Source organism: Amblyomma americanum, chromosome 1, assembly GCF_052857255.1.
Source record: "Amblyomma americanum isolate KBUSLIRL-KWMA chromosome 1, ASM5285725v1, whole genome shotgun sequence".
Lineage (NCBI taxonomy): Eukaryota > Metazoa > Arthropoda > Arachnida > Ixodida > Ixodidae > Amblyomma > Amblyomma americanum.
The window spans coordinates 173494880-173517451 of NC_135497.1; the positions used below are offsets into that span (position 1 = coordinate 173494880).

At 49.0% G+C, this 22572-nt stretch overlaps 1 protein-coding gene across 1 annotated transcript; it reads left to right on the forward strand.

Moving 5' to 3' along the window:
• Nucleotides 1-695: 695 nt before the first annotated feature.
• Nucleotides 696-21636, forward strand: LOC144116393 (piwi-like protein 1). Its single transcript, XM_077651159.1, has 6 exons — nucleotides 696-803; nucleotides 9500-10342; nucleotides 10704-10844; nucleotides 14643-15215; nucleotides 15674-16057; nucleotides 21135-21636. The coding sequence occupies exons 1-6, from the start codon at nucleotides 696-698 to the stop codon at nucleotides 21585-21587; spliced, it is 2502 nt and encodes an 833-aa protein (XP_077507285.1). The 3' UTR covers nucleotides 21588-21636.
• Nucleotides 21637-22572: the final 936 nt, after the last annotated feature.

A 22572-nucleotide genomic window follows, 5' to 3' on the forward strand; every position in this document is an offset into this window, starting at 1 on the left:
AGGGCGCCGTAGTGGAGGGCTCCGGAAATTTCGACCACCTGGGGTTTTTTAACGTCCAATGACATCGCAAAGTACACAGGACTCTAGAATTTCCCCTCCATGAAAATTCGACGACCACAGCCGGGATCGAACCCGCGTCATTCGCGTCATTAGCCGAGCGCCATAAACACAGAACCACCTCGGCGGCTGAGGTGCAAGTTGTGTTATCCCCCGAAAGACATGAAAGCGCGCGTGTGCTGAACGTCAGCGCTCGTGTAGGGGTGCCATGCAGTCGCCTCCCCAAATATGGTCCCTTTTTCCTGCTTGTATTTTAAAAGTGACGATTGTGTCTTTGTTCGTCGCCGCAGGGCTTCTGCTGCCCACTTTCCCGCTCTGGGAGTCGACGAGGCGAGGACATATACCTAAGCGGTCTCGCCCCTGAGCTGTCTTGTGTACAACACCACTGCACCGAGTGGGCATCGCTGTAGCTCAGCGGCTTTTTGCAGAACCAGATGAAGAAAAACAGTGGCGATCAAGAACTTCCGCCCGTCGGTCGCGCTCGTGGCCGTTCGCGCGGCAGGGCAAGGGCCGTGGTCGTATTGCCCGGAGCACAGGCGGCACCAACGGTGCCTCAATTTCCTGCTGCCATGGCACCGCTAGCGGCTTTGCCAAGAGAGCCTGGTGTTTTGAGGCCTGCGACGGTGTCCTTGCCGTCGATGCCCGCCCTCGACAGCGTGGCGGGCCTGTCGTCCTCCATCGACAGGATGGCCATCGGACAAGGGGCGCACCTCCAGCAGATGGCGGCGATGGCCCCTTCAGCTGTGGTAAGTTATCTCTTCTTTACGGCAACAGCTGTTAAAGGGCTGTTGCCTATGTTTTAGGCCTTGGTCTATGGGGTTTAATGTCCCAAAGCGACTGAGGCTATGAGCGTAGTGAAGGGCTTCGAAAAGTTTGACCACCTCGGGTTTTTTAACGTGCACTGACATCGCACCGAACACGGGCCTCAAGAATTTCTCCTCCATGGAATTTCTACTGCCGCGGCCGGGATTGAACCCACATCTTTCGTGTCAGCAGCGCGCCATAATCAATAAGCCACAGCGGGGCACCCCTGGGTTTTGCGTCGTAGTAGCAGTAATGCGCAAAGGAAAGATGGTTGCCACGGAAGCCATCCGAAGAGCGTCCGGCGAGCGTGGAATGTGCAGAATATGGAGAGAGCGAAAGTATGTGCAATCGGAGGCGTTTCATTCTATATCACACCTGTTAAATTCCCGTTACCTTGGTTTCGCGTCGTATACTGCATGCTAGTGAAGAACTTCAAAGTGACGCTGCTCTGTAACTATACGCGTATGCATGTCGCTCTCAAATTCTTTATCTCTCTCTCTCTCTCTCTCTCTCTCTCTCTATATATATATATATATATATATATATATATATATATATATATATATATATATATATAATAAAAATGAAACCCCCCCCCCCAGCTGCCCCTGAATCTGGCATTTCACAGTGGTGACACAGAAGACAACTTGCCGAAGTTCGTCCGTATACATTAAACAGCTTAGCACATTAATCTAATGGCGGGAAGCTGCTTCAACTGGAAACGAAGCTTTTCTACGCTAAGATGAAGACGTGGAGCGAAGTGTTGCCTTTGCCGTCTGTTGCAAAATGAGGATACTCGGTACTGTTTATTGTCGCAGATCTCTGCGGCTGTGCCGCACAGTCGTTCACATTCAAAATGTGATCACTTCAACCCGCTGCGGTGGCTCAGTAGTTAATGCGCTCGTCTACTGCGCCGGAGTTCCCGTGTTCTAAACCGACCGCAGGGGCCGCGTTTCGATAGCGGCGAAACGCAAACGGCGCCCGTGTGCTATGCGATGTCAGTGCAGATTAAAGATCCTCAGTTTTCCGAAAATTTTTGCGGAGGACCTGCACTACAGGACCTCCTTCTTATTTCACTCTCTCCTTTATCTCTTCCCTTACGGCATGGTTCGGGTGTCCACCGAGATATGTGAGACAGGTACTGTGTAATTTTCTTTCCTGAAAAACATATTTTTTTAATTTTCACACAGTCAGATCGAGTGGCAGGAAGGATGAAACACCGTTTTATATTAACGCGACAGCGGTAAGGAGCTCGTGTCGCAGAAAATCCGGTATCGTCAGCGTCTTTGGCCGTGAGCGAAAAATGGCGCATCTCGGTGGACACCTGAACCGCGCTGTAAGGGAAGAGATTTTAACGCGACAGCGTTAAGGGCTAATTGATTTATGGATTGGTGGATTGATTGAATAATTAATTGATAGATTGATTGACTGGTTTATTGATCGATCGATTGATTTTTCTGTCCCTTACGGCGTGATCCGAGTGTCCAACGAGAAATGTGAGACAGGCTTCATTTCCTTTCCTTGAGAGCAATCGTTCATTTTATTTTCCTTCCCTTACAGCCCGGTTCCGCCGAGATATGTGGGACAATCGTCCTTTCCTTAAATTGTCCAACTGGCCGCGCAGGCGATGGCATTCCGTGTACTCCTCAGCAACGCTGCGACACACGCAGTCGCGTCTCACTCTTAAAGGGAGCATGCAATGAATTAAAAGTCTTAAGCAGTAAAAAGATCCTGTGCATGTAGCACTAGGGCATGCTAGTCATCCATTTGATACGACATCAGCCAGGTGCTGGGGTGAAAGGTGCTGGGGTGAAAGGGGAGGAACGGCAAAGAAAGGAGGTTCGTAGGGCTGCTGGCCGCTGAAAGAGACAGTGCCTAATAATGGCACAGGATGAGGGCATGGACAGGAGGGGTCAGAGCAGATGCGAAAGAGGTGCAGGCGAGCTAGGGTATGCAGATTGTTGGTGTGAAACTTGTGAGGATTGTGAGTCTGGGCGACGCAGAGATAAGGGTGGGGCTTGTGGAATGCCTGAACGGAGTCGCGGAGCCTCGTCACTGGTCGGTGGATGCAACCAGGGAATCGCAGCTAGGCGCCTAGATAATGGTTTCTTGGGCGAGCTTGGGGATCACCTCATTGCCTGCAATCCGAGCATGGCCTGAAATCTACCTAACTGTGACCGTGTAGGGGGTACGCAAGGCCTCACTGAGGTCGTCGTACAGGTCCGCTGGGATTGTGCGCTTTTGAAGGGAAAGAATAGCATATCTATGTTGCCGGTGTATATTGTGTATACTGATGCTGGGGCAACTGAGTGAATGAGATGATGGTGTGCACAGCTGGGACAGTTACCGTATGGGCTGGAGCTGCATATGTGAGACGAGAGCGTGTGGGGCTGTACACATGGCGTATGTTGCAGCGCCCAGTCCGTGTGGATATGAAACCGCCGTGTCATTGTATGCCACCGTCTGGTTGTGGCACGTAGTTGTGTGATGTGTCGCGCGTACAAGCCGCCTGCCTTCGTCTAGCCTTGATGTCATGTGATGGGGGCGGGGGCAAACACTAGGTTAGATGAGACGGGAGTATTGGCAACATGAAGAGGGAGATCGATTGGGGAAAGTTTGAAATGATGAAGTAGGCAGGGGGCCCTTGGAGGGTGCCGGATAATCATGCAATCTGTTGGTTGCGGTGAACGCCAGGAAATCAGGTAAGAGGTAGGAAGAGACTAGTGTCATGTAGTCTGATGCTGACTGAGGAGGTGGAGGGAAGCTTTGTGTAAAGTGTGTAGGCAGAAGCAAGCCGTGTGAGTTGTTGCTGGGTAAGGGAGATTTAATTGCCTGATAGCGTGAAGAGAGCTGAAGTCATAGTTTTTTACAAAGGAGTTCGGCGTGATTACATAAACAATTGCCATCCTATCTCAGTCTTGCCTGTGCTCTCAAAACTTATAGATCGTCCCCTGAAAATGCAATTAATTAGCCTTCGTTAAGAGAAGAAAGTGTTTGCTAAAGATCAATACGATTTTCGTGAAAATAAATCTACAGAAATAAAATTACTGAATGCTAAATGAAAACTGTTAAGTAATTATGCGCATAAACAATTTACCTTTGCATTGTTTTTACATTTCAAGAAGACTTTCGACTCAATTGAGCGCACTATTCTGTACTGAAAACTCCCGTTCTACCGCGTTGGAGGCGTAGTGCTCAGTTTGATTCGCACATATCTGGCAGATTTTAATACACATACCTAAACGGTTTTCGTTCCGAATTTAAAGTGACAACATATGGTGTTCCGCAGGGCTCTATACAAGGACGCTTGCTGTTTATTACGTACGTTCATGACTTTATACACATTCCACACACCATTCTTACCGTTATCTACGCTGATGACACTACTATGTTTTTAGCCGGCAATAATTTGGGCCGTTTTTATGCCAAACTAACACATGGTTAAACGAATTATACACATGGCTGAGGGTAAATCAACTGCAATTAAATGTCAGTAAAACAAAATATGTCGTATTCAAAACAAGAAATAAACATGATGAAGAAAACATCTTTGTTAAATATAATGACCCTGCAACAGTCAGAGTATGTAGTTTCTAATTTTTGGGCGTTTACATTGAAGAGCACGTGAGCTCGACGCCTCAAGTAGACAGGATGCATGCGAGTGTATGCAGATCTGTTGGCATGCGGTACAAAATTAGGTACCTGCTTCCTGTCTGGCTAAAGGGCCGGTTATACTAAGCCCTTGTTGAATCTCATTTCAATTACTGCTTACTAATCTGCGGCTCTACTACCAAGTCTAACTTTGACAAATTGAGCTTTCTTCAAAAACGAGCTGTGCGATGCACCAAAAACCTTGAGCAGCTTGAACACACGGCCTCGGTGCTCCTAAGACATAATGCGCTAAAAATAAACCAGTTATATGAGCTGAAACTTGCTACTCATATTAGGGACGAAATAATACGAAATCTATCAGTGTTAACCAGCTTGCGCCTACCCACTACTACACGGTATAACTAAGGAAAGAACTTCTTTACACTATCCGCCATAAGAACTAGCTGTTGTACACAAACACTGACACGTATTTAATCCCTAATTTTCAAAATGCACACCTATCTTTTCTTGATATCTCGAAGCAATGTCTGGCATTTAAAAGGTTCAATAATTCCTTCAGAACGTTCATACACTCCAATTCAAAGCAATAAGCATACATGTTTTCAAAACAAACTAAACTGTATTGGATGTTATTGTTTTTTATTATTGCGTTAGCACTTTTATGATGTTTGTAATTCCCTGCGCATGTCTCAGCAATGTATGGGTGACAGGGCCCTCGTCAGGCAGAGAGCATCTGCCTTTTGCGCTGTTATCCTAGACCGCTTGTGTCTGAAAGAATGTTCAAAGTAAAAAAAAAGGTATAGTGTAGACAATTTTGGTAAGCGCGATAACGTGTACAAACTCGCCAGCCTTTCGGAGCAGGGTGGGCCGTTTATCTACTCTTCGTACGATCGTACGAGATGGGTGCCAGAATGGCATGTATTAATAGCACCTGTGACCGCTGCTTGGTACGATCTTTCGTATAGGCGAAAGCCAAGAAGTTTTTACGCTGAGACCCGCGGTATGGGCTGTTGGTTGACGTGGAGGGAGAGGAGAGGTTAACAAATCGTTCGTAGGAGGTGTGAGAGAGAAGTTTCTCCGGAGCCGGTTAAAGGCCATATTGAAAAAGAAAGTCAGAGGCAGTGTCCAGGTCCGCCTATATATAGTGTTGGTTCCACTACTCCGAGAGACCCGCAGGTACGCCAGGAGTGAGATCATTCGCATATATTATGTGGGAAAGTGGTCGATCGGAGCCCAATGGTGTGCCAGTGGTGCCTATCCCAGATTAAATAAGGTAGGCGAAAGGACAGCTCCTTGTGGTGTACAACGTTTGAGGTGTATTGGTGGAGAGAGATCTTAGTTAAGTATGAAACGGGAAGTGCGGCTTTTGGGAAGTTCGGAGGTATGTGCACGTTTTGCTGCCATAGCTTGTGCGTGTATGGAGTGGATAATGTGGGCCTGTCCTAGTGTATTTAAAGCTTTGCGGACATCAACCGTGACTTAAGGCATGCGCTCTGGCCGACGATGGGGAAAGGAAGCTGTGCTGGAGGCGAAGGAAGAGATCTTACGGAGACACGTGAGCAGGAAAGCCAATTTGTGCATGTGGGAACAAACATACGAGTTCAAGGTGGTTCTGACAATGGTTTCGGACTATTCTCTCCATTGTTTTAGCCACATATAAGGTTAGAGAGATGGCGCGGAGGTTATGAAGGGAAGGGGTCATGCCGTGTTATTACTCTTATAGGGGACTTCCATTCTGTGAGGAGAGTGCAGTCTGTCATTTATGAGATTTAATGTAGGAGATGATTTCATTTAAGAGGTGTTCTTTCTAAGATTGAGGGAAATTTTTAAGGAGTGTGTACATGATGTGTTCCTCCCCTGGAAACGAATTCCTGGCATTCTTCGCTAGTGGCACATCGAGTTCTGCAAGTGCGACAGATCGATCAAGCTCCGTGTTAGGAGGGCCGGGAGAGGGGGAAGCATACATATGACCTACAGGGTTTGAAAGAAATGAGATCGTGGAGAGAGAAAAATCTATCCATGATAGGAATGGGCGCGGTTGTGGACCTAGGAGAGAGCGTAGCAGGTAACAGGTGATCTTCTTCTGGTCGAGGGAACCATTAATCTGGTCACGCACAAGGTTCCTGTGGGATGTATCGAGTCTGGCGCAGTCGGTGGCGATGATTGTACTGAAGTAGGCGAGTTTATCAGGAAGCTTTCGATTTCTTTGTTGCTTCTAGAATGCGCCTTAGTAGGCACTTGCGGCGTTTCAAGGGGCGGTCGGGGCGTAGGTCTCGAACAGGGCGGTAATCGTCTGCTGCTCTGTGGCTCGTTGTCGAGCGTAGCTAATGGTGGAGAGCCATGCGTCGCAAGTGTTCGGGTGCTGGACAGGGGAAAAAAAGCAGTCAGCAAAAAGTATGCCAATGAGTTAATTTGATAGTTCTTTTACGACTCCGCTTGTGGGTGTCGAGAGAGAGAGGCATATAGTGATCACTGGCAAGGCGGGTGTTAGTGTGGGTCTCCGGGTGGCTTCGCCTGTTTGTGCGGTCGATGTGATGAGGATTGTGTGATAATATTTGGTGGTGTAAAGAGTGTAGCTTTCCCGGGCAGAAGGCGCTGACGTTGGAAGCACTGAAATCCCCTGCAGGGATTCTCATTTGGAAACCAGCTCTGCATTGAACGTGAACGGGGGATGGAAGAGTCGGTGTTTCTTGTGTATGTGTTTGGGGTGAAGGGATTTTAAATGTTAAGAAATCATAGCGGTTTATGTTTTGGGGAAAGGTGGTAGTAAGCGCATGCCACTAGACATGGACCGAGAATTGCACGGATATACAACAGCTCACAGCGCTGGTTTCGGTGTATGTAGGTGGAGACAAGAGGGGATTCAGGAGGGAGGCTTGCACCGCCCAGTAGCCTGGGAGGGTGAGTGGGTGGGGGAGGGTGAGGATCCATTTGGTGAAGGTGAGCATGGCTATATTTTCAGCTGTGGTAGTTCTAGTGTAGAATGTGGAACGCAGGAACCCGCTACTTTAAATCGCGGAGTCAATTTATTTATTTTATTTTTTGTAATATAGATACCTCAAGGGCCCTTGGTGAGGTCTTTACATGAGGGGAGGACCCAGGAAGCAGTGAGCGAAGGTTGTGCGGGTACAGAGGGTAGGTATATAGTCCTGGTTAGAAGAGTGGGGCGCTTAAGAGATTAGGAGATCACTTCCCATGGCAGTGGGGAAGGCCGCCAGGGTGGTGACTGTATTTAAGAGCGGCTACAGCCTTGTTGAGGTCGCCAATGCGGGAGACGAGAACACTTACGACATTGAGAATGTTCGCGATCATGGATTTCAGGCTGGTTATGCCTTGCGTTAGGCAGGAGATTTGTTGTTCGCATGGTGCCAAACACTCCTCAAAGGCGGCACATTGCTGTTCGAGGCAAGTACTTGATGAAGGGTGGTTTGATGAAGTTAGCTTGGGTGGTACAAGGCTAGGGAAAGGGCTAGGATGGTAAATGTCTTGGTCAGCGACGGTACGGGCTTAGCAGGTGTTGACTTCGGGAGCCCGCACTAGGCCAAGGTGATCTTTCCAGTCCATGAATGCGGGATGGGATGGTGAGACCTCAGCTGCTGTCCGCTTGTTCCGCGGTGAAGGTGTCGTCTGTGATCAGGAAGGGGGTTGCGTTGAGGTGATTTGCACTGGAAATCTTTCGAGTCTAGCCCAAGTTGCCGTATGAGGGAGGACGAGTGTCTGTGCCCGTTCCGATCTGTGTCCAGGGGCGGATGAGGCAGGCGATCACCCGAGTTGAGGTCCGACCGGAGATCTACGGAGTGGGGTAGGGTGAATTTGTGGGTTTTTGTGCGTCAGAATGGCTGTCAGCTACGAGGATACGGTCCAGCGTTCAGAGAAGATTAATACGGTGACCATAGGCCACCTGTATACTAACTCAGTCCCGTTTGCTATGGGACAGAGCAGCTTGCATTGAAAGGGGGGTGGTCCCCTCCGCAGTGGTAGCACCACGGGGTGCAGGCATGAGGCTCTTGTTCATGGAGGGTGGCTGCACAACTGCAGCAGCGCCAGAAAGTTGTTCTGAGCTTTTTAATATGTGATGCCCACACTGTAGGCATTTTTCGCGTTTTGGAGCCTTAGTTCGATATGGTTAGCAGCCATATTGCTCGCACCTATTTGTAACAGTTCAAAAGAGCAGGAGCTTTTACATCTCCGCGTATCTGATGTAATGGTTGTACGGGTTGTTGCATTATTCAAGACAACGTCGCTGATGCGTACCTCAAGAGGAGTATGATTTAAGACGTAAGCCTATCTTCGCTCATGAGTGTCGTGGACGGAAGTTGTAGACGAAAATTCTTAGCACGAACTTCAATAAGTTGTGTGGTAAATAAATGTATAATAGCAAAGCAACAGTTCACAAACAGCTAAGATATATGCAATGAAATTTAACTTAACAACACAAAAAACATTAAAATAAAAACAGAGAAATAAAAACAATAATTAGAAGTTACAAAAATGAAATACTAAAAGTTAACAAAAAAAGACGACGAATAACAAGAATAGTGAAAAATAGAGGCAAAGTTGGTTTTTGAGGAAAGGAAATGACGAAGTAACTGTCTTACATATCTCGGTGGACACAAACCGCGTTGTAAGGGAAGTGATAAAGTATGGAGTGAAATTAGAAAGGAAGCAAGAGGTGCCATGTGGAGATCTCCGGAATAATTTCTACCACCCGGGGATATTTTAACATATGCACCGACATCGCACAGCACAGAGGCGGCATTTGCGTTTTGCCTTCACCAAAACGCGACCGCCCATGAGGTATCGAACCAGGGTACTCCGGCTCGATAATCGAGTGCCCTAACCGCTCAGCCACCGCGGCGGGTGAAAAATGGAGGGAAGAAACAGAGGACAGGGGAAGGGCTTCGTAATTCCGCACTTAAGGAGACTGAAGTGCATTCGTGTAAAATTAAGTGTATGCGTAGTGTGAGCACCGGCTTTGTGTGCAAAGCTCTCTCCCTCCCTCTTTCTGCGTGTTTTCGTGCGGCAGTTCCAGTTCGCACCGGCCGTCACACCTGGCGACAGTGGCGACGGCGGCCGCCCAGTGGGCCGGCGTCACCGCGACGAGTTCGCCGTCGTCGAGACACGGCCTGCGCACATCGACAACAAGAGGGGCACTTCGGGCAGCCCCATCAACGTTGTGGCCAACTACTTCCGGCTCATCTCCATGCCCCATTTCTGCATCCACCAGTACCACGTGGAGTTCACGCCGACGGTGGAGTCTAGTCGCATGCGGCGCGCCCTGCTCGTGGACCACATGCACATGTTCAACAAGTGCCTCGTGTTCGACGGCATGTCTGACTTGAAGTCGCCCACGCGGCTGCAGCAGGACATCACCGAGGTGTTCCCGCAGCGGCGCACCGACGGCAAGATCATCTGCGTCCGCTTCAAGTGGGTCCAGGAACTGGCCCCAATACACCCGGAGCTGCTGCGCCTGTTCAACACGCAGATGCGCCGCAACCTGGAGCGCCTGGACTTGGTGCAGATCAACCGGCACTTCTTCGATAGGTGCGCCGTGTCCAGCATTCCTCAGCACGGGCTCGAGCTGTGGCAGGGGTTCGTCACGGCCATTGGTCAGCACGAGTCGGGTGTCATGTTGGTGACGGACACGCTGCACAAGGTGCTGCGTCGCGACAGCGTCTATGACCTCATGTCTCAGATAGAGCATGTCCCGAGCTACAAGGACGAGTGCGTGAAACGGGTGGCGGGCTGCATTGTCATGACGCCGTACAACAACAAGACCTACAGGGTGGACGACATCGACTGGGACAAGAACCCGGCCTGCACCTTTGAAACCAAGGAGGGGCCCAAGACGTACGCCGACTACTATCGGGTACGTCGCATGTTATAGGTTCTGCGCAAAGTGGTGAATTAACTGGTGGCGTCGTCACCATCACATAAGATAGTTCTTCCAATATACTATGCCAGGAGAGTCCATTCCGAAGTGGTCCCCGAATTTTTCCAAGTTTGTCTCTTTATCTGGCTCAGCCGCCTTTGACTAAATCGCGTTTTCCTTGCTTTGATGTCGTCTTTCTATGCCAAACCACCAGATATCTATCATTCAGATCATTTCGTTGCCTCACAAACAGTTATCCATGTGTTGCAAAGCCCAGCGTATGCGAGAGATCGTGTGCTTAGCAGTCTAGCTGTAGGTAAGACTGACCCCGTCTGTCTTTGGGCGATGCCATGTGCAGGACAAGTACGAGAAGCGCATCCGCTACATGCGCCAGCCGCTGCTGGTGGTCCGTCCCAAGGACAAGGATTTGCGCGCCGGCCGCACGCAGAATATCTACCTGGTGCCGGAGCTGTGTGTCTTTACGGGACTCACTGACGAGGTAGGCAGTCAGTTCGAATGAAGTGCTGTTTGACCTTTTCTATGGCGGCCGCGGTTAATGGGCATAACTGCTGTGCTCGCGACTTAGCCGTAGACGTCCGCGCATCCAGGCGGTTTAAGGAGGAGGCGCGGAGGAATGGGGTCATTGATGCACCGCTCGTTGAGCGTGAATACTTAAAAATACAGCGCAGTGTGGTGGGAGGTGGTGGTGGTGAAAGCATTTATTTAAAAATTGCAGAGAGGTTGCAGCCGGGAGATTTAAAGAGGAGGCGCGAAGGGATCAGGCCACTGATGCGCCGCTCAACGAGCGTGAAAACTTGAAAATGCAATGCAGTGCGTTGGGAGAGGATGAGGTGCAGCGGCACGACACAAAAGTGCTCTCCAGTGACGGCGTGGTGCGGAAAGGGGAAATTGTGTTAAGTTGAACAGCACAACAGTTGTAGCTGTTTTCTCGTGTAAGGCGAGGAAAACCGAAATGTTTGTCAATTTGTCATTTGACAAACCTCATGGCACTTCTAATCTACCAGCCATAGTGCCAGGAACTCTAGACCAACAATTCCTATGCGGCTTTGCCTTGCATTTCTTCTTTTGTCAGCGTCAGCTGCTATAGCGGCAGCTGATATAGTTGTAGCTTTTTCATAAATCCTGGCATTGTACCGTGTCATCTACTAAAGCGTCAGACTTAAGAGCATAATTTAATTCAATTCGCTTGTTACCTGCTTGCCACGGTTGGCAGATTGCAGAGTGGAAGGAGTGAAATCCAGCTTTCCGTGTAAGCGGAGGGGGAGAGGGAAAATACGAGAGGGATGGTAGAGAAGGTGGGAGGTGATAGGTCGCTAGATCAAATCTCGCTCAATCTTATGACCACGGCTGCAGTCGGATACACCTCAAGAACGAAGCGGCTTTTACCAGTCAAAGGACCTCTTTCCAGACAACAGCGTCGGCCGAGTCTCATGACAGTGCAGTGAGCGGCGCAACAGTGCAGTGAGGAGACTATTCCTCTTTCGTCTGCGACTCCTTGCATTGTCACGCAAACAATGTGAGAACCACGGGCCGACGCCAGTGGTCGCAAAGGGGTCCTTTGACGGGGGAAAACCGCTTTATTCTTTTCTTATAAATTGACTATTGGCTATCGCTTGTGACTGACAAAGTAGATTCCAGGGCGAAATGCAGAGCTAAACGAAAGGAATAACAGCTTTCACTGATTAAGTGGTTAAGCTGGTCAGGGTATCTCTGCTTAGTCAGCTTATATAGAATAAGTGCCACCTGTTGCTTACAGGATAAGAGGCAGGACAGCTCTCGGCACAACGGGAACATGGCTGTCACAGTGCATTACTATCTGCCACTGTGTCATTTGCGACGTCGTCTATCGAATGCGCCGGTCTACTCTGCTGAAGTACCAGTCATCCTGTTTGGAGTAGCGTACGTCTGCTGTGAATGCTATGCTACTCCACTCTCCGTGGTGGCCTTGTGGTTAGAGCGCTCGGCGCTACTGAGCCCTAAGACCTGGGCTCATGGCTGCGCGCTTCGCTTCCATCGAAGCGCGAAAGGTGCCCAGGTACTATGCGATGTGAGCGGGCGTTAAAGAATCCCAGGTGGTCGACATTAATTCGGAGCTTAAACTCCTTCAGTTTACCATTTACATTTTAGTTCGTGTCATGGACGCTTGACGCCGTATTCCGATGGTGTCCACGGAACGGGCAGGTCCACTTCAGTCCGCCGCGACGTTTGGTTCGAGTCCGAAAGGCGAGCGTGATGACTGCATGGCGACACCTCAAGTATTTTTCTATGCTACGTCATATTATCGTCATATTGCACTTAGTACTGCATCAATATTAGTCACTGCATCAAGGACGGAACACGCGGACGCTATTAGAACCCCAGGTGATGTAAATTATTCCGGGCCCTCTATTATGGCGTCGCTCATGGCTTGTGTTGCTGTGGGACATTAAACCCCATATACCGTACCGTACCGTTTTAGTCGGAAAACTCTACTACAATGGGTTATCCTGGAGCCAGATCTTGCGCTGTTTGTGGCTTTGTGCCATCACTGCCGACGGTGCCGCCATCGTTTACAATCCTAGCGTGCACCACTTGGTCAATGCACTCACCCGTAGCGCGTCGCCAGCGCACTCCGCCTGTCCGCTCACAGCGTGCTACAGCCATCACGGTCGGAGTCACATGACCAACCGCTCATGCCGTGCCGTGTCTTTTCATGCGGTTGCATTTGAGTGGCTAGAGTTTATGCAGTTCTCTTTTCCCACATTTATAGAATTTAGGCGAAAATCATGTCATTTTTATTCGCGCATGACCACATAAATTCGTTATTCTATTATATGCCTCGAGGCTATACTAGCGCAGCTTCCAGGGCGTTTCAATCGGCTTTAAATTTCCCCGCTAAACGACCGCTGATTTCTCTGCTAGGCCCCGGCCGTTTTGCTTGAACAGGCGAAGCCTGTCTTAAGCTTCCTCGATGGCGTTTCCACACTGACAGAGGCAACAGTGTCGCTATCGGACCACGCTATAGCGCCGCCTAAAATGCACTATCTGTCTCTAAGCTTGAAAAGGTGGCAGTTTCTAGAGTTCTTTTTCGCTGTAAACGATTACGAGCACTTCTCAGGCGTTATCTTCGACGGTGGGAACCATTCGGAGCTTCGCCTTCGGAACTTCGCTCCCAATGCTTCCCACCGTTGAAGGGCATTCGGAGCGAATCGAATGCTTCACTCCGATTGCTTACCACCGTCTCGGTCTAAAGTGATCGCTCTCCGAGCATGTCAGCAGCTTCAAGCGTGCTATGCAGTATCCGTATCGACATAATACCCGTGAAGCTTGCTTTCTTACGATACGCGGCGTACTCGTGGGTGTGCTATGAGATATTCCTTCAGGCTTTTACGTGATCGGAACGCATTAACTGAAATGTTTGCGATAAGCCACTACGCTGTAAGCGGGCATCAAGATATGAGGCTGAATGGAAGCGGAGGCGGGGGATTGTGCTGCAACTTTTTAAGCACACCTATTGCTTATGCGAGTACGCCTTGAGTGGGCTTGGCGAGGTTTTACTACATTACAAAACTGGTGCTGCAAATGCTTGACTTATATACTAAAAACCAGAATTTTATATTGAAAGGTTGGAAAGCAGAAATGGTGGTCTGTGGTTCTTCTTATATTGTTTTTGTTTGAATTCATTTGAAGGTGCTGCAAACGTTTATGGAGCAACGGGCTCGGGGATTAGAGGGTGTCAGCATCTTGTACCGTTCTTTGCAGGACCATAAAACGAGCGCATTTTTTGAAGCTTGGAAAAAAAATCCACCGAGCGCCGTTTAAGGCATGCCAATATTAATTTACGCACTAAGTGGTCACTTAAGAAATGCGTACCCCACGCTGTGTAGTGGTCGCCAAGTGCACATGTGCTCCTACAAAGTCCCGTAAGGTGGTTTAGCATATAATGTGTATACGGGCCTTCTGGTAGCCGACCGGAAATCGTTGGCCATCTCTGAACAGATGAAGCTACTCAGATAAGTGCCACTGTCCGCCACTGCGGTGGCTGAGTGGTCATGGTGCTCGCCTGGTGTCCTGAAAGACGCAGGTTCGATTCTGGCCGCGGCGGTCGCATTTCGATGGAGGCGAATTTGTGGAGACTCGCGTGCCGTGCATTGTCAGTGCATGTTAAAGAACTCCAGGTGGTCGAAAATATCAGGAGACCCTCCACCACGGCGTCCCTCATAGTGTGAGTTGATTTGGGATGGTTATTTACCACAAACCACAGCCGCTGTCTAACGGGTCCTTAATTCTCTCGCAGATGCGGGCCAACGTGTCCGTGATGCGGGACCTGGCTCAGCATACCCGCGTGGAGCCTTCCAAACGGGTGCGCAACCTGCTCGAGTTCATGGCGCGCATCAACAACAACGAGGCCATCCGCAATGATATGGGCAGCTGGGGTATTCGGTTCGACGACTCGCTCGTCACAATCGACGCCCGCGTGCTGCCGCCCGAGAAGGTGATGCAGGGCAGCAACGCGTACCGCTACAGCGCGGCCACGGCCGACTTCTCGCGCGAGACGCGCGACCGGCCGCTGCACGTGGCCGTCGCCATCGAGTCGTGGATCGTCCTCTGCCACCGGCGCGAGGAGGCCAACGTGACGAAGTTCGTGCGCACCCTGATGTCCGTGTGCCAGCCCATGGGCGTCAAGATCGCGCAACCGCTCCTCGTGCTGCTGGACGACGACCGGCCCTCAAGCTTCGTACAAGGCATGAACCAGCTTGCAAGAGGGGGCAATATTCAGCTGGCTTTGATCGTGCTCCCCAACAACCACAAGGACCGCTACGACCTCATCAAGAAGGTGGCCTGCGTCGACCTCGGCCTCCACACGCAGGTAGGCCGAGGCTATTGTTCTTTGCCGCCCGAAGCGGGTAGCGAGATCCAGTTAGAAGTCTGGATTTACTTTTCAAGACTTCTCCTGACCCTGTTCTTGCGATGCTTATAAGATGACCATTGTACAGGGGGCCTGCGGCTTCGTCAAGCTGTGCTCATTACAGCTTTTTCTGCAGATCAACAGCATCATGTATGTTGCATTTGATGCAAACAAGCATTATTGCTGCCTCTTTTCCCAGCGCTGTAAACACTCACGCCAAGAGCGATGCAAGGGCTGTGTAGGTGTGAAAGTTGGTCGACGTGCATGTAAGTGTTCACGTAGCAAGGAGCTGTAGAGTCAGATGAGGCAAGTAGACTGGGACAGTGAGGAAAGTAGACTGAGGAAAGCAAAGTCATGGCTAACGCAGTAGTGTGCAGAATGGTGATGATGACCCTCATTGTTTTTGGTACACGTTCCAGGTGGTCCTCGCCCGCACCATCGCCAACCGCAAGACCATCCGCTCTGTGGCCACCAAGGTGGCGGTGCAGTTGAACTGCAAGCTGGGCGGCGAGGCCTGGTGCCTGGAAATCCCACTGGTCAACACCATGGTGGTCGGCTACGACACCTACCCAGACTCGAGCACACCCAATCGCTCGGCGGGTGCCTTCGTGGCGAGCATAAACAAGAGCCTGACGCGCTGGTACCAGCGCGTCTCCTTCCATGACACCCACCAGGAGCTTGGCAAATCGCTCGCCTTACTGCTGCGCGACGCACTGCGCAAGTACTCGCAGTGCAACGATGGCACCTCGCCAGACCGCATCATCTTCTTTCGCGACGGGGTGTCCGACGGACAGATCCCCCAGGTGAGCATTCTTGGTGGTACTCTGTTTACCTGCAGTTTTAACGCGATAGCGTCAGAGGCCTCGTTACCCAGAACACCCGGCGTTAGCGTTGTGAGCGAAAAAATTCTTCGCCAACGCTGCCCCAGTGTTCGACTTCAGAGTGTTAGCTACGGGAGCTTCGTATTTGCATCGGTGTGCTCAGCAAACGTTAACAAGAGTAAATACGAACGCTCGAGGATGTTTCCTTTCCAGAAACATCCCTTCTAAGACACAAGCAGCGCCGTCTACATCATGGATTTTGCACTACTATTGCAATTATAGACAGCTTCGCTATATCCTCTATATTTTCTCGTTATGTCAGATAATGAATGTTATAAATGTGTGCAGCACAACAGGACTAATCATTTGACACCAACCAGAACCACCTCGCAACAGGCGGTCGCAGAATTCATGCAAATGGCACCAATATACTAACATGTATATAACGAGTCGAAAGTTTAGGTATCTATTCAGGCGCTATGTACCTACAGTTGCTGTAATGTAGCGAGGTCACGTGGTAACTGTTTTGGTCAATTGGACCTTCATTGCAGACGGACGCGTCCTTGACAAACTTAAGTAAAGTCACGAGCATAACTGTGGCAGGTGGTGCCCACAGAGCAACCCAGAAGGCAGATGGGCACCTAAGTCACGTGGCCTTGCGGCGGCGTCGCAACCTGCCTACCGGATAGAGAGCAAGCTGCCCATCATCGCAGGTGGCAGTTAATGATTGCTCGCTCGAAAAGAGAAACCCGGGGCGCACAAGGGCGAAGGCACGTTGCTCATTGCTTAACCACTGCACCAGGAGGGGTATGAGGAGTCCCATGGTTCTATGAATGTACAGAATGACCTTCTGCACATATGGGAATCAACGTTTTATGCTGTCGCGTCATATCGTTAAGGCAGAGCCCAAATGTTCTTAATATTTGTACTGTGACCATTGAACTGTATTGTTATTTCTTGGCTTTACGAATGATCATTCTTTCTAGCTTTTGCCCAACCTTCCTGGACCATTCGAGCTCTGCAGTATTATGTAAATAAAATAAAATAATGTAGGTGCATGTGGATTATAATGCAGGTTTATAGTGCAGGCATTTTGCACTGTTACTGTAGTGGTGGCGAACATCCGAAATTTCCGTAGCCCTTCAGTACGGTGTCCCTCATAGCCAAAGTCCCTTTGTGACATTAAACTCATATAATTCATAAACCATAAACGTCCAAATACAAGCGAATCAGGTTTACAGGTAAGCTGCTCAGATAAATTGTAATCGCTTGCTACATAACTATTGTGGTTATTGAGATATAGTCTCAATGAGACATATGTAGCTGGCCGATGCTAATGCCATCCCCTCAAAAAATTCAAATAGAGTTTCTGTCGACTTTCAGTAGAAATACATCGAGAGTCTATTACTGTCAGCAGGAGTTCTTGGCAGGAAATGTCAGTTCTCAAGAGTTTTCAACATTTACTGGTCGAGAGGCATGCCCACCTTTCTCTTTGCGGCTTTTGGAAAAAAGGAATTTCGAAGACGTGATTATGGCCTGGTATATGGCACCGTATGGCCTCGAAAACTGCATGGCTTGGATGGTGCAGGCGTCGCGTCATCTTATCTCTCCCACCTGGACGGACCATTGAAGGTTGCAGAAATAATTTGTCTAACCATCTTTCTAGATAATAACATGGTGTACCTGTTTCGTGGCATTCGTCACCACTGGTAATAAATACATGGGCGCGAGGATTCATTACATCTTGGCAAGCATTTTGCGGGTGCTAAAACGTCCTGGCGAGACAGACTTCGTCATTTTGACCCTTTTATACTGCAAGGTATTGATAAGTATTTGCTAAAGCGTGTTTCGTAGCTGGGAATAAAAAAACATTTTAGAGCGATCAGTTGGAGTGATGCAGAGGAATTATGACAGCGTTCTTCTTGACCTCACCATTCTATTGCAGCTTTCATTTTATTGTAATTATATTTCTATTCCAATTCTGAGTCCATTGCCTTCCACTACCCAGTCTACACCAGTTGTTTTCTATTCAAAATCTGAGATTGTGGCAATTCATCATACCACTACCAGAGCAGTGTGGTAGTGGTTATGCGATATCCGTTGCAAAAATGGTCTATAGATAGTCTATAAACTTGTTATCGACTCTTGCCTTCCTATAGATATTTCTTTGTCTATTCATAGTCTATAGACTGTCTACAGACTGTCTACAGACAAACTAAAAGTGTATGGCCATAAATTTATTGAATGGACCGCAGCGGTGGCCGAGTGGTTGAGCATCCGCCTCGCATGCGGGAGGTGCGGGGTTCGATCCCCAGTGCCGCCGGGTACCCACCGGTGATACAATCGGTACAAGCTTTCCCCTGGCCTGGTGCTCGGCTTGTAAGGGCTGAAATGCTTGGAAAATGGGTCTTTGACTCCACCTTGAGTAATCGAAAAATACCTTGTGCCATGGCGCTCTTTGGCCATAGACGCCTTAGCGCTATAAAAATCCATAATCAATTTATAGAATGTGTATAGACAGCCTATAGGATTAGTATTGCCTACAGACTTTTGTCTAGCATTTGTCCATAGACAGTCTACAGATATTACAGACAGAAGTCTATAGACAGTGTATTGACGGTCTAAAGAAATTTTTGTAAGGGATACCTCTGCACAGGAAGGTGTCCATTTAAAACAGAGCCACCGGTGGACCTCTGAGAACCATGTTGTTCTTCCCGAGCTGTGCGAGAAGGAATGGATCCAGGAAGCTTCAATGTCACACACATCGTTCCTTGGGAGGCTATATATTCTGAACATGGGCCTGCTCCTCATCCTCATCCATCGACCCACGTCTTGCTTCTCTCCCCTTCAAGAGGACAGTTGACAGGTGGAGGGTGAAGAGAGGGAAGTCCCTTTAAGACGGGTGCTTCACATAGACATTGTTGGCGAGTTTTCGCCTTCTTGGTCCATTTAATGCTATCACATCAAAAAAATTGGAGAGGACGCTTAAACTTCGCATTAACGGTATAATGCGGTAGCGGAGTGGGTTAGGTTTTCCATTCTCAGCAGTTTGACTCCTTTGAACATATTTTTCTTTTTTCCTCAATTGTTAAGTTAATTAATTGATCAATTACCCCCAAATTGTCTTAAATAGCATTGTCAAGCATTGACTTATCCTTATGAGAGTTCTGACATCTTTGAACACCGCTTTTTATGTTTTTTTTCTAATTTTTCAATTAAATCCAATTATCTCCTTAACTTGTAATTGCCCATCCCACACAAATGAATCCTCAATCACGAGAACCGCAGATTAGCATGAGAGGATTTTTTACGCAGCCCCGATTATAAAACGCCGGTTCGAATTCCTGCCGCGAGCTAGACTCGAACTTAGTAAGTTTATACTGCGCGAAACACTGAATCATAAGAGACAATCCGGAACATTCTGCGGAAAACGCTTGGAATGGTAAGATTTGTTTTACGCAACCTCTATTATTTCCGACACGAGGGGCCGAATACGACGACGACTTTTCGACCGAACGTGATGTATACTCAATCGCCTAAAAATTTTTGGCACTGAGGGTATCAAAGCTGCATGAAAGCTGCGAGACATGGTGTCGTGGAGGGCAGGGTGATAATTTCGACGACCGGTGGCTATTTAATTTTTACAAGCTGTTCTTTAACTTCCATTTACATTGCAGACTACGCGGGTATTTTTACATTTCGTGTCCGCTGGAGATGATGCGGCCTCCATGTTGGAAGTTTGATCCTGCAGAAAACTTCAGTAGTGGACCGCGCTTAACTTTTTGCCGAGGCGTTGTAGTGATTACAGAAAGCTTTTATTCCACAGTAAACTTAGATTTTCTTCTAAGAACGGTAACTTTTTATCGCAAGGCAGGCTGAATTTTGGAGTAATAGAATAGGATTAGGAATCAAGATACGGGAGCTCTGAGCATCTGGCATGTACGTACGCACTGATTTGATTTCCGGGAGTTCCAAATAGCATTATAAAATGTTCAGATATTGAAAACTTTGCAGGTGGCACCTGCGTGAGTGGTCGATTTTTCATGAGGATGTCATCATGGCTAGAAAGTATGTGACTGGCATGCACGTCTTGCTCTGGACCAGGCTCGCGGCAATAGAGTGCGGTAATCGAAAGATTTAGTATAAAGGTTTTTGGTGGTTTCCACATGAGGTAACGGGGCCTGTATGATGATGTGCAACATGAAAAATCGATGTGGGAAGCCCGGGCAAGTGGCGATAAGCAAATTAGACTTGCGCACGGGCTTCCACCGCATTTCATCAATACGTATGCACCAACACGGATGCCACTGGGGCTTGGGTGAAAGCTCCTTGTGAAGCTTCTGGTTACTATATGCCGCTACCTGAAGTGCGTGCCTAGTTGGCCCCGGCTAGCTTTTTCTCATTAATGCGTAAGCGTTGCATGGCATTTTTCGCGGTTTCGTGTCATTACAATCTTGCCATCACGGCAACGTTCGAACGAATTGAGTTATACGAAAAACAATGTTTGCATTAGATTCAGCATCAAAAATCTCACAGGGGAAATCATGAGGTGCATATGGGTAATTTATTAGAGCCCAAAATGTCCCGAAAGTAGGCGGAGCCAGAGCAGAAGTGGCGCAAAATTTGAAAACACTACAAGTGGGCGGAGCTAAAGCGTGCCGTCTAATCTGAAAAACCGGAAGTGTAGACGGACCGAAGCGTGGTGCCGTATTTAAAGAGAAAGCATGGCGCCAAGTTATTAAACTCAAAATGGCCAATGATGTAACTTAATTTAAGCAAAGAGGGGCGAGGAGGCGTCAATGCTTACGCATTCCTTCAATGCGGGTGCCGCAGTGATCTTATAAATTTTTTATTTAACTGTGTTATAAATTGGTCTCACAATTGTCCGTTTTTACTCTTGCACTTGTAACCTTATGTCACCTCTCTGCATTTGAGCCACAAATCGTTTAATCCCTTTTGGTAACTTCCAATGCCCTCTGCTGTCAGAAATGCACTGGCAGGTGATGCTGGTGGCGGCAGCGGGCGCGACTGAAGCGTGTCTCGATTGTGCGCGGCGCAGGTGAAGGTGTGGGAGATCGCTCCGATCTTGGCCTCGCTGCAAGCGCTCTTCCCGGGCGTGGTGCACAAGCTGGCATTCGTGTTGGTGACCAAGCGCATCTCAACGCGCTTCTTCGTATCGGGCCGTGAGCACGTGACCAACCCGCCACCGGGCACCGTGGTCGACAGCGAGGTGACGCGCCCCGAGCGCTACGACTTCTTCCTGGTGTCGCAGAGCGTGCGCCAGGGGACCGTGGCCCCGACCCACTACAACGTCATCTACGACACGACGGGCCTCAAGCCGGACCACATGCAGCGCCTGGCCTACAAGCTGACCCACTTGTACTTCAACTGGCCGGGCACCATCGGCGTGCCGGCCCCGTGCCAGTACGCCCACAAGCTGGCCTTCCTCGCCGGTCAGTCGCTGCACGCGGAGCACAACCCGCGCCTCTCCTCTACCCTCTTTTACCTCTAAACTGCTGGCGTTCGGGGTTTGCCGACGTTGGCTGGTATGAGGAAGGTGGGAGAAGTCTTTAGCTCTTCTTGATGGATGCTTAATTTGTTTCGCGTTTTCTTTTTTGATGTATTTTTTGTTTGTGCCCATGGGCTGTTTTTCTATATTAAACATACTTGTTCAAGACTAGCGGGTGTCATTCTTCTGTGATTTTGTTTAGCTAAATGGCATGTACTGCCCATGCATACGCCCATCAAGGTTGCACAGCAGGCATTTTTCAATTGTTGGAGTATTTCTGCTGTTCCAGAGCGTGAATCTGTTTATGGAGTTATGAATCTGTGTATGTTATGAGAGACAAAAAGAAAGCCAGGGAGGTTAATTAGGTAGCGCCCGGTATGCTACCCTACACATATGCTACCCTACACGTGCAAAGGGGAACGGAGGGAGAGATAGAAAAGGTAAAGAACAAAGGGAGATGATCGCTTTTCCACATGTCCGTTGGCCATTACTTGCAGGGTACACAGGGCACACACTGAGAGTTCACAACCTTTCACTCGGTCCTGAGTCCTTCCTGAACTTGAAAAGTGCCTTCAAAGCTCTCCTCTGCGATGAAAGCTTACTCCAAGGACACAGAATCTTGGCTTCAGTAAGGGGCCAAGGATCTAAACGGCAGAGGGTTGCAGCCAGAAGTGCACACTCACTCGGAAACCAAGGGCAGTTACAAAGAAGGTGTTCTATAGTTTCGTTGAACTCATAGATCTCACACGCACGAGAGTCTGCCATTGCGATTAAGTGGAAGTATAGCATTTGTGAACGCCATTACCAGCCACAGGCGACACACTAGCATAGCATCGCAGCGGGAGAGGCCTTACGGAGGACTGAGTTGAAGTAAGGGGTCTAGGCGGTGCATACGGCATGAGGAGTTGCCAGTAGAAGACCATGACGCTAAAAGCTCTCTTCGGCCAAGCATTCGCAGTGTCTTGCTTCGCCGGCTCTTGTCAACAAT